At 44.1% G+C, this 12,944-nt stretch overlaps 1 protein-coding gene across 2 annotated transcripts in view; it reads left to right on the forward strand.

The window, feature by feature from the left end:
• The window catches only part of me2 (malic enzyme 2, NAD(+)-dependent, mitochondrial), a 110,189-nt gene extending 98,283 nt beyond the window's left edge, over positions 1–11,906 (forward strand). For both annotated transcript variants that reach the window (XM_038790515.1, XM_038790516.1), the window contains exons 15-16: positions 3,027–3,125; positions 9,822–11,906. In XM_038790515.1, the coding sequence (XP_038646443.1) occupies positions 3,027–3,125; positions 9,822–9,983 (261 nt within the window). In that variant the 3' untranslated portion in view covers positions 9,984–11,906. The remainder of the gene's footprint in view (positions 1–3,026; positions 3,126–9,821) is intronic.
• The last annotated feature ends 1,038 nt before the right edge of the window (positions 11,907–12,944 follow it).

The following is a 12,944-nucleotide window of genomic DNA, read 5'->3' on the forward strand; positions in this document are numbered from 1 at the left end:
TAAATTTAAAGTACCCAATTCTTTCTTTTCCAATTAAGGGGCAAGATGGCATGGCCAATCCACTTACATCTTTTGGGTTGTGGGGGTGAGACCCATGAAGACACGGGGAGAATGTGGAAACTCCGCACGGTCAGTGACCCGCGGCCAGGATCAAAACTGGATCCTTGGCGCTGTGAGGTAGCAGTGCTAACCACTGCACCACACTGCCGCCCTAATCCCAACATAAGTGAATTAATCAACAATATGTGTATTTTCCTGAGATCTTTAACCCTTGACTGCTCCAATGAGTTACGGGCACCAGATTTATAAGTAAAACATTCACAAACTGTTTACTTATAACAAGAGTAAAAGATGAATATATAATGGAGTAATGGTCAACTAGTCTACCTATTCTCAAAACCCACACGCACAAGACAAGCCCCCAGATAGGGGGCAGGGAAAGGATTAAAAATAACAGGGATTAAAAGGATAAAGGTGTTTGAGGATCTTCGGTGTTGAGGTCTTTGTAGGAGGGGATCTCTTCAGAATGCGAGTGGAATGCTTAAAGGCTACCATCCATTGGAACTCCCAGATTATAGGACTTTCTCTGGGGAATCGCCTTCACACAGGACATTCATAGCTGTGCAATTCTACCCTGCATCCACAAGATGGACTCTCAGTCTCCCTGAGATATACTGGAGTTTTCTACCTGCGAGTTTATAGCAGATTTTACATCCACTCTGCCCTTCAATTGCGTGTCTGGTCTCTGTGCAGAGATTCTAGCTGCTTCGTTCGTGAAGACAGTGTACAGACTGGACTTTTCCCAGCCATTCAGACAGAGGATTAAACTGTTACACAGACCTGGTGGGTGAACCTGACTGTAGCCTCTCAAACTAGTGGTTCCCTTCACAGGTCTGGTGACTGCCTGCAGTCTTTTAAATAGGAGTGCCATCTACAGGTCTGACTGGGAGCTGCTTAAATTGCCTGGTTGAGAGAGTGCCCTAAAGCTTCTTCAGGCATGGATCTTTCAAATGTAGCTTGCTCCTCCTGTTCCAGAAGTTTCTGAAAAGCTCCACCAATCCCAAATGAGAATCTGTCCAGGGCTTGAATTTCAAACGAGCCGATTGGCTGGTTCCCAAGTACATCAACATGACATTGCAGGCTATGCCACAGAGCATACTGAATCTGAGGGGATCTACTGGATCAGTCCACATAGCAACTTGCAGGAGGGTTCAGTTCAAAACCAAAAGTCTGATTTTAAAACCAGCTAGCAGGACGGGCATTAGCAGGAAGCCGATCATGCTATTTACTGCCACTCGCTGCCCATAAAGTTGAGACCAAATAGGTTTAATATATGGTTCATGAGTTCACTAATACTGGGTGGAATTCAATGTAAAAAATGTTTAAGTTAATTTGTTGTGGTTCTTCAGGGAGTTTCTCACTGGCTCTGACAGCGAGTTCCCCACCGCTACCAGTGACACTTAGTCACTTTTTCGGGCCCTGGGGAGTTTCTCACTGGTTTCCCACATACATAGAATTTTTTTAAGTACTGGGGAGCTGGAGATCAGGCCATCATTTCAAAAGGGTGCCCTGATCTCTAAGTTAGGTTGTGGGTCCCCCCAACCTCCTCAAAAATATATTTTTATTCTCCTTTTTCACATTTTCTCCCAAATTTGCACCCATCAACAATAAACAGTAAGCAGTAAGGAATATGTCAATCCCCATAACAACAACAACAATCCCATCCTCCCACCAACCCCCAAACAACTGCCCGCATGTTAATATTTTTTTAAAAAGCAATAAGGAATCACGCATAGTCTCTATTAACACATACAGTCTCCCCCTCCCCCCACACTAATGTTCGATATTACCCAATTCTTGAAAGTTCAAACGTAACGTTCTCGTGAGTCAAGAATTCCAACAGGTCCCCCTGCCAGAGCACAGGGTGGAAAGGTTGCTCTCCATCCCAACAGGATCCGCCTTCGAGCAATCAACGAGGCGAAGGGTACAATATCTGCATCCGCACCCGTTTCCGACCCCGGCTGGTCCGACACGCTGAATATGGCCTCCCGAGGGTCTGGGTCCAGTTTCATGTGGACCACTTTAGAGATTACTCTTAAAAACTTCCTTCCAGTAATCCTCCAGCTTTGGGCAGGACCAAAACATATGAGCATGATTTGCGCCTCCTGCAATGTTCACACACATCTTCTCCCCCCTCAAAGAGCCGACTCCTCCTCACGCTTGTGAGGTGTGCTCTATATACCACCCTCGGCTGTATAAGCCCCAACTTCACGCACGCGGTGAAGGCGTTCACTCTCCAGAGCACCTCACATCAGAATCCCTCATCCATACCCTCTCCCAACTATTCCTCCCACTTTGCATTGATCCCTTCCAGTGGTGCAGAGGCCCCTACTTAGCTGTCATGCACTGCCCCACCCTTCAAACCCTCCCTCCTTTCATGGGCATGCCCCCCCCCCCTCCCCCGCCTTGGCCCTGACCCTTGAAAGTGCCACCCAGGCATCTTTGCACTGGCACTTAGGCAGTGCTCCTGCCAGCTTGGCAGTGTCAGGATGGTAGTGTCAAGGTTCCTGCGTTCCTGGGAAGGGCCAGAGAGTCACCCTGCACTGACCCTGACCACCCAGGGGACCAATGTGTGGATCAATGTTGAACAGCGCCCGGCTGCGGCCTTGCTCGGGAGACTGGTAAATCCCAGATAAGCTCGCCGAAGTCAGTGACTTCGTGAGCGCTGTTTGGCCACGCTCCTTTTGAGGGTAGTTGCGTTTCCAACGCCTTGCGGGATGCACAGAGGCTGCTGGGAAGCCATGGGAGACTTCACCCGGGATTTTCCAGCCTCATTGTGCTCTTGCTCGAGTGCAACACAGCCAAAGAATTGCACCGACTAACTCCAAAAATCATAAATAATAGGTTTATAGTCAAAACAAAATACCAGTAGTGTCTTCCCGAAATCCACTAGGACCGCAGTGTAGAGAGATGATTCGTTTGCATTTTGTACTTGTCCTATAACTCCTCATTTAACTTTTATGCAGGCACTGGCTAAGCAGGTGACCGATGCTGAATTAACAAAAGGATGCCTATATCCACCTCTCTCTAAGATCCGGGAAGTCTCCGTCAAAACTGCAATTGAGGTGAGCATCTGTATTACCTGGAGGTGCATGCACAAACATATTCCTTTTTTACTACATCAAAAATGATGAAAGCATGAAATCATTGGGATCCTTGAATTGGCAAGTGTACCTCCGTTGTCTGTATTGTGTAGGTCCACGTACATTGTGAAGTGTTTATGTTGATTTTTTTCTGTGGGAGGAATAAAATTCTGGGGTTAGAAAATGGGGAGTTTAGTTTTTCCTGGTGCATTACTTTTGTCTGTGTATATCCAGACTTTTCTCTCCACTAGAGTGATGGGAACCCATCACCGATATTTGATTTTCTTTGAAGATACAATAGTCAACCTGTATTTTAGACTGGTCAATATATTGTTTTTGATATAAAAGAGGGCACAGATTTTTACCATCAAACTTCTATTTTTTAATATAACTATTTTTATTTTAAACAATGTGATCACTATTTCCTTGCCTATTTTACAAAAATCTACGTTGAGAAGTGCACTTATTTTCGTAATGTGAGACTGCTGTGAAGGAGCAAAAGGTTTTAAATGCCTATTTAAACATATAGTGCATAGGTATAAAGGAAATCAAAATGACTGATGGAATGATGACCTTTATCTTGCCTGGATTAAGAAATTAAAAATGGGCATGTTGCACTTCAGTTGGACAGTGCCTTTGTTAGAATCCATCTGGTGTACAGGCACTGACGTTGAGGAAAAATGTACATTGCAAATTCACCAGAATGATATGAGGGCATAAAGGTTAAATTCAGGACAGTTACATAAACTTTGTTTAATCTTGTTTACAAGATTGAGGGATTATCCAATGGCGATATTTTAAATGATTATGGCATTTAATAGTTTCGCTGAAGACCCAAACAAGTCCAGAACAATACAGGCTAAAATTAAAATTTTAGGTAGGCCAAATAGAGTGAAATCAAGAAGTACATAGAGCATACAGTGCAGAAGGAGGCCATTTGGCTCATCGAGTCTGCACCAACCCATTTAAGCCCTCACTTCCACCCTATCCCCATAACCCAATAACCCCTCCTAACCTCTTTGATCACGAAGGGCAATTTAGCATGGCCAATCCACCTAACCTGCAAGTCTTTGGACTGTGGGAGGAAACCGGAACACCCAGAGGAAACCCACAAAGACAAGGGGAGAACGTGCAGACTCCACACAGACAGTGACCCAGCAGGGAATCGAACCTGGGACCCTTGCGCTGTGAAGCCACAGTGCTATCCAATTGTGCTACCGTGCTGCCCGGTACTCTTTTTTTTTTCCATACAAAAGACGTGCAGGTTAGATGGATTGGCCATGCTCAAATTGCCCTCGCTGCCTGAAAGGGTGGTGGAGGCAGAAACCCTCATAATATTTAACAAGTATTTAGATGGGCAGCACGATGGTGCAGTGGTTGGCACTGCTGCCTCACAGTGCTGAGGACCCAGGTTTGATCCCAGCCCCAGGGTCACTATCCGTGTGGAGTTTGCATATTCTCCCTGTGTCTGCATGGGTCTCACCCCCACAACGCCAAAGATATGTAGGGTATGTGAATTAGAACAAAGAAAAGTACAGCACAGGAACAGGCCCTTCGACCCTCCAAGCCTGCGCAGACCATACTGCCCTTCTAAACTAAAATCTTCTGCACTTCCGGGGTCAGTATCCCTCTATTCCCATCCTATTCATGCATTTGTCAAGATGCCCCTTAAATGTCACTATCGTTGGCTATTCTAAATTGCCCTTTAATTGGAAAAAATAATCGGATACTGTAAATTTATTTTAGAAAGAGAAGTATTTAGATGTGCACATGTGATCCCAAGGCTAAAGGCCAAGTGCTAGGAAATTGAATTAGAATAGTTAGGTGGTGTTTTTTGACTGATACTGGGCCGTTGTCCTGTATGATTGTGACTCTTAGTGTCCAAATGTTAGTTGGGGTTACGGGGGTTGGGGGTTCGGGCCTGGGTGGGGTGTTCTTTCTGAGGGTTGGTGCTGTCTCGATGGGCCAGGTGGCCTCCTGCAGTGTGGGGTTTCTATGATTCTATGAAAAGGCAACGGAAATCCAGAACACACATTCTCAAGAGGCTGCAAATGTTGAAATTTTGAAGACTTGAGATTGATATTTTGTCAGGTAAGGTCATGTGTTATGGGATAGGGAACGAAGGCAGATACATGGAGTTGAGATGCTCATCAAATGGTGGAACAGGTCTGTGTTGTAAATGACTCCTACCTGTTTCTACATATTTCAGATTTTAGATGTATCAAAAATCAAGTGTTCTTATTCTTACAATTTGTCTTCTGAGCATGTTTCTAAATGTGATTTTATGTGTTTTCTTATCTCTATTGTTCCCATATAATTTCTTTAAAGTATTTGTTCTTGGGTTGTGAGCAATGCTGACCAGGGTGGCATTTATTGACCAACCTTGGCTGCCCTGAGACGGTGGTGGTGGATCTTGAAATGTCTTGTAGGAGTTAATACATGAGTGGCTTGCTAGGCCATAACAAAGGGTGCTAGGATCAGGTGTTGGGAGATCACAGGTTGATGTGGGACTGGAGAACAGTACCACCCACCATATGATGTAGAGAGCCACCTGATAGTAGATAATCTGTGGAGTCTGGGAAGAGAGGACATGGCGACAGCACCCATGCATGGCAGTATCTTGGATATATTGTACATCGTTATGGGTTAATGATAAACAGTTTATGTTTCGTCGAGCATGCCTCCAGGCCACTATGAAATACCGAACAACCTTTACAATAAAAGCCATCCACGTCCGTGCAGGATTAGAAGTTCACATATAGACCAGAAGTAAGTTAGGACGGGACATTTTCTCTTCCCAAAAGGATATGTTAACCAATTTGGTTTATATAACGATCCAAATGCTTCATGGTTTGTTTTTACTGCCATTTTTATTTCCAGATGTTATTGTAACCAGTATTTAAATTCTTCCACTGCCAAAATGGGATTAAAGCTCACTCTCAGAATCAAACTCCTGGAATATGAGGACTGTAAACTGGAAGTAGTTAAATAGAGTGACATTACCACTGCACCCCTCCCAAACCATGCTCTCCAAAACCCATTAATCCTTTTTGAACATTCTTGAGAATTAAACACCATTAGCACGTGGAAGAGGGAACTGCAGACAAGTGAGTGGGAGTAAGAAATCGAAGAACTTGCATTTATAATCTGTTGCACTTTAACCTGGTGTTGTAAGATGTCTTACTGTGCCCACTCCAGTCCGACGCCGGCATCTCCACCATTTCATTTATAAAACAACCTTCAGGAGCTTGGGAAATCTTAACGTTCTGTAGGCAATTAAGTTTTGATGTGATTTATTGTTCTAATCTATGGAAAAGTAACGCAAGAGGAAAATCTGAAATAGTACGTTAATTTGAAAAGTGAACAGATTTGCACTAGATCTGCTCTGCAATAAAGAATAAATGACATCTTGGGATATTTAAATTGCAAAAGAAATTTAAATATTTTTATTCCAAACAATGCAAAAATATTCACATACACACGTAAAAAACACTCAAATATAATAAAAACAGTCTGTCATTTTTGTTTTTACAAATTAACTATAACAACCCCAAGACAACCCCCCCCCCCCCCCCCCCCCCCCAACCCTTCCATAGCCCCAGTTGCTGGCCACAAACAAATCTAGAAGACGATTAACAACTTCCACCCTGGAGTAAAACAACTTCCTCTGACCCTCTAATGACAAAGAACAATACAGCACACAGGCCATTCAGCCTGTACCGGTCATGATACCGAACTTGGCCAAAACCCCCAGCACTTCCTTGTGCCGTATCCCTCTATACCCATCCTATCCATGTGTTTGTCAAGATGCCTTTTGAACGCCGTTAATGTATCTGCTTCCACAACCTCCCCTGACAACGCATTCCAGGCACTCACCACCCTCTGCGTAAAAAACCTGCCTCGCACATCTCCTCTAAATTTGCCCCACGTACCTTAAACCTATTCCCCCTGGTGACTGACCCCTCCACCCTGGGAAAGAGTGCCTGCCCATCCACTCTATCCATGCCCTCATAATCTTGTAGACCTCTATCAGATCACCCCTCAACCTTCACCTTTTTAATGAAACATGCCCGAGTCTATTCAGCCTCTCCCCATAGCCAACACGCTCCAGATCAGGTAACAGTCTGGTAAACTTACTCTGCACCCTCTCCAAAGCCTCCACATCCATCTGGTAGTGTGGAGACCGGAATTGTGCGCAGTATTCCAAGTGCAGTATTTCCAAGGTTCTATACAACTGTAGCATGACTAGCCAGTTTTTATATTCGATGTCCGGCCAATGAAGGCAAGCATTCCGTATGCTTTCTTAACTACCTTGTCCACTTTTGTTGCCACTTTCAAAGATCTATGTACCTGCACGCCCAAATCTTTCTGACTTTCTATATTCCTAAGAGTTTTGCCATTTACGATATATTTCCCCTCTATGTTCGACCTACCAAAATGCATTACCTCACATTTGTCCCGATTAAACTCCATTAAGAGGCTGAATAAAATTATCCTGGGATTTGTCTGGGTGGGGAAGTCCCCGCGGGTGAGGAAGGTGATGCGCTAAAGGAACAGGGTTGGGGGGGGAGGAGGGGTCTGGTGTTGCCGAACTTTAGCAACTACTACTGGGCGGCCAACATAGCGATGATAAGGAAATGTATGGTGGGCATGGGGTCAGTTTGGGAGCGGGTGGAGGCTGCTTTGTGCAGGGGCACCAGTTTGGCAGCCCTGTTATGGCACCCCTGCCGCTCCCTCCGGCGCGGTACTCCACCAGCCCTATAGTGGTTGCGGATCTGGGGCCAGTGGAGGAGGCATATTGGGGAAGTGAGAGCATCGGTGTGGACCCCAATCTGCGGCAATCACCGATTTTTCCCCTGGAACATGGACGGTGGGTATCGACTGTGGCGGAGGGCGGGGATTGTGAGGATGGGGGATCTGTTCCTGGAAGGGAGCTTTCCGAGCATGAGGGCGTTGGAGGAGAAGTTTGGGCTGGTGGGAGGGAATGTCCTTAGATACTTACAGGTGCGGGATTTCGTGCGCAGACTGGTGCCATCCTTCCCACGCCTCCCGCCAAAGGGGACGCAGGACAAGGTAGTTTCTAGGAGAGAGGTAGGTGAGGGTAGAGTTTCAGATATTTACAAAGAGTTAATGGGAGCAGAGGATACACAAACTGATGACCTGAAGCTTAAGTGGGAGGAGGAGCACGGGGGGGTGGAGGACGGTATTTGGGCAGAAGCTCTGGGTAGAGTAAACACGACCGCAACATGCCCCAGGCTCAGTCTGATCCAATTTAAGGTGGTGCACCAGGCCCACATGACGGTGGCCCAGATGAGTAAATTCTTCGGGTTGGAGGACAAGTGTGCCAGGTGGGCCGGCTAATCACGTGCACATGTTTTGGTTGTGCCCTAAACTCAGGAGGTACTGGCAGGGATTCGCGGGCATCATGAACCGGGTTTTGAAAACTGGGGTGGTAATGAGTCCTGAGTTGGAAATCTTTGAGGTGGCGGAGGACCCGGGAGTCCAGGAGGAGAAGGAGGCCGACGTCTTGGCCTTTGCTTCCCTTGTAGCCCGGCAACGAATGCTGTTGGCATGGAGGGACTGAAAGCCCCCGAAGACCGAAGCATGGCTATCGGACATGGTGAGCTTTCTCGGTCTAGAGAGGTTAAAAAAAAAACCCATTTGGTTATTTAATTATTCAGTTATTCTCAGACATGAGATCCCAAATAGAACATTCCTGTTATAACCCACATGAGTCTTACAGGTTAGGGATGATTAACTACCACGTGGATCTTGCAGATTATAAGCTCTCCTAATAAGAGGGCGGGGGACCCTTAACAATAGTCGGCTAGTAAGACCCAGTAGGGAATGACTGGAGCTGTAAATATCAGTTATTTTAAAATAAAGTAAGCTTTTGTTTCGACTGAATCGATGTGGACTCCTCTTCTAGAATTTACAGTGCAGAAGGAGGCCATTGTCCCCCTTACAGAAGTTCCCAATTGGTCCCTTGACATATAGAAACATCGACAATAGAAGCAGGATGAGGCCCTGAGAGCCTGCTCCACCATTCATTATGATCATGGCTGAACATCAATTTCAATACCCTGATCCTGCCTCTTTCCCCCCCCCCCCCCCCCCCCCAAATAATCCCTTGATCTAGAAAACTAACTTGGATACATTCCATAAACCCCTCCTCCGCATTTATAGAATGAGGTTTGGCCAGGTTTTTAATGGCATACGGAGGATGTAATTAACAGCCTCTTGTCCCTGAGAAACTAATTTCATATTTGTGGCATGTCGAATTCCTCTTTTATGATGAGAAAAACTTCAAGAGATTTTTTAAATTACGTTTTTCAAATTTTATATTTCAGTTTCTACTTTAAACCTAAGTCTGTATCTCAATCTTTATTTCATTGTCTGTAAAATAATTAAGTAGTAAAGGATACTCTGGTTTTCTCTCTTAGTATTCTTGCATGTGTTTTGCTTGTTTGACATCACTGCTATCTCCAAGGGGAAATAGTTGTTTCCCTGTTCTGTTTTTCTTGCTGTCATATTTTGCAATTTTCTTTTGTTTCACGTTTCCATTGGAGATTTACACTTTAGAAAATCAATTTTACAATCATGTAATTACAGGTATATTCTGCTCTTGGCATATCCCACTGCTACATGTAAGTTTTGGTTTGTTTTGGTTTGTTATAGATTACAGAATACTTTTATGCAAACGACATGGCATTCGAGTTCCCAGAGCCTCGAGACAAAAAGAAATTTTTTCTGTCCAAGATGTGGAAGACAGATTATGAGTCGTTCCTTCCAGATGTTTATGATTGGCCGAAGTCTGCAACGAAAATACCTAATTTGTAATCAGATGTATGTTTAACAAATTTCTGCTAAAGTTACTACCTACTAATTATCCGATGGTTTTTTAGCTGGTAGCAGATCATCGCATAACTTGCCAGGCACACTCATAATTTTACTAATTTAATCCCCTTTTCAACTTTCATTATCAGTATTCATTGGAAATTAGCAACTTCTCCGTAAGAAATAAAGAATTTGTGTTTATATGGTGTTTTTCACTGTCTGACAATGTCCCAAAATACATTCCTTCAGAGGTGTCGCCATTGTTCTGTAGGAAAATTTGAAAAACTAACATGCATCTGAAAATTGGCCCCTCCAACAAAGTACCCAATTCCAACTTGATTATGTGCTCAAATCCTGAAATGGGGCTTGAATTCAGATGTTTCTGGCTTGGATGCAAGAATTCAGACACTGAACCAAGTTCACAGTGTCCATAACCCTAGCCTCCATTTTTAAAAAGAGGCTGCTATCTACTTCTGGTAAGGTATTAGGAAAGCATTCGCTGCATCACTTCTTTTCTTCTCCCTTAAATTCTGAATCTGTTCATTTCATATGTTGGGTCTGTAAGAGTGACAAATATATAGAGAATGATAAAACAACATTTTTCAAAGCAAACAATTATTAGAAGATATATCTGGAGGTTCTGATTTCTTTAACATGTTAAATATCTTTTGGATATTATACATCAGGAATGCAACAGGTCAAGCAGCATCTGTGAAAAAACAGAGCTAAAGCTTCTCTGTTCCAGTCTTTGCCAGTAATGCCTTACTGAGAATTTCTAGCATTTTGTTTCTTTTCCAGATTTCCAGCATCTTTCCTATTTTGTTTTTATATCATGAATGTAACAACTGATTGATACATGAGAGGAATAACGTTGCTTGTCATGACGTTTTTACATATTTTATAGTACTAAAACGTTGTTGATAAGATTGCAATATTAATGATTCTTCCAACATGCGTGCAGTTTCTGTTGGGCTATTTCAGCGTGAAATTTCTGGCTGACCCCCTTTTACATATCTCCCACAGGATAATATCCATTTTCTGAGCTGATGTGGAGGGAGGTAGAGCCACTTGGGTGAGAATTGTGCTTTGTCTAGCTACAGTAAGAACATTCTACTTCTTGGATGGCGCGGAGGCGTAGTGCTTAGCACTGCTGCCTCACGGCACCAAGAACCTGGGTTTGATCCCAGCCCCAGGTCACTGTCCGTGTGGAGTTTACACATTCTCCCCGTGCCTGCGTGGGTCCCATCCCCACAAACCCAAAGATGTGCATGGTGGGTAGATCGGCCACACTAAATTGCCCCTTTTTAAAAAAATGAAAAACAAAGAACATTTTGCTTCTTAGTCTATTTAATGGCAATTAAGTGAACCTAATGAATGTACCTGTACCTGTCATGAAATTTAGATGTACAATTTTATGATCCATACCTTTTGAAGTGGAATACAGCTGTAAAAGAATACTAATCACACTAATTGTCATGTTATTGTTCTCTTAAGAAATAATGAAACAAGAAATAGATGTTCCCAATGTAGGCCAGAAAGGTCCGAAGCACTTTCTAATTCAAATCTTGCATTTAAATTGTATTTGTTTCATAAATAGGACTTTGTGATCTTGGGAATAATTATCAAAAACTTTGTCAGTGATTTAAGGAAAATGGTGTCGTCAAAATAGAATGCACTGAAGGAAAAATTGTGTGGTAAAGGTTTATTTATTGATGATTGATGTTAACTGTTCAGACCAATATTCTTCCCCCACCCCCATAATTATTGATTCCCCTCTCTCCCTTGGAAAGAGGGTTTTTTGAGTTTATCAACTTTTCTTTACATTGAGTATTATCCATATCGGCAGCTTTACTGATCGTCCATGTGTTATGTATTGGTTTTGCTTGTATTTGTTTATTACTGAAATAATAAAAGTATTCAATATTTTTGGATTAGTATGCAATCACATTCAAAGCTAATGGATACAGTTGAATAAAGGTGCATAGTTGCTTATAAGATACTGTACAAAGAATTCTAATAATGCACCATCTGACTGGCAATTGGTCATGCTTTCTTGGGGCCCAATTACTTCCATCACAGTAGATTAGCAATAACTGTGTGTGGGGGGAGGGGGGAAGGAAGAGAGGAAAAAGAGAGAATTCTTAATGAGTATCCATTCCTTTTAAGAATTAAAAACTCCACAAGACATTACCCACTTTATTAGGAAAAATTGAAAATTAATAGTTGTAGATGATGGGAGACTGAAATGTTTAGAGAGATGTGGATGTTCTTGTAGATTAATAATAATAATGTTCAGTGCCACAAATAGGCCTACATTAACACTGCAATGAAGCCACTGAAAAGCCCATATTCTGGCACCTGTTCAGGGACACAGTGGGAGGAAATTTAGTATGTCCAAATTACCTAATGTGCCTTTTGGGAAATAACCACCAGATGCGCCAGGGCGGGGGGGGGGGGGGGGGGGGTGTCTGCCGTGCTGCAGTGTTCCAGCACCTCCCATGAGTCACCGATACGTCCCCATCACCTCCTCCTCCCTCAGGGTGCCCGTTGGACCCGGGGTACTCTATGGGATGGGGTGTTAGTGGAGCTAACCCTTGAGGCTCCCCCACCACCTGCCGCTGCCAGTCCTGGAGGCCCACTCTTGTCTCAGCCAGGGTCCGCATGCTTGCAGCCATGGAGCACAGGGAGTGGATCACCTCCATCTGGGGCTGCGCCACATCACACTGCGACTGCCACATCACACTGCGACTGTGCCACCACCTTCTGGGTCTGTGCCACACCAGCCAGTGACTGCACCATCTCCCTCTGGGAGTGGGCCACCTCCCTCTGCATCTGTACCACATCGGCCACTGCTGTCACTCTCAGCCATGGTGCGCTGTGACTGGGCCACATTCTGGCACATGGTTGCCTGAGAGAGGTCAACCCTGTCCTGGGCCTTGGCCACCACCTACAGAGATTGCCCCA

Source organism: Scyliorhinus canicula, chromosome 3 (assembly GCF_902713615.1).
Source record: "Scyliorhinus canicula chromosome 3, sScyCan1.1, whole genome shotgun sequence".
Classification (NCBI taxonomy): Eukaryota; Metazoa; Chordata; class Chondrichthyes; order Carcharhiniformes; family Scyliorhinidae; genus Scyliorhinus; species Scyliorhinus canicula.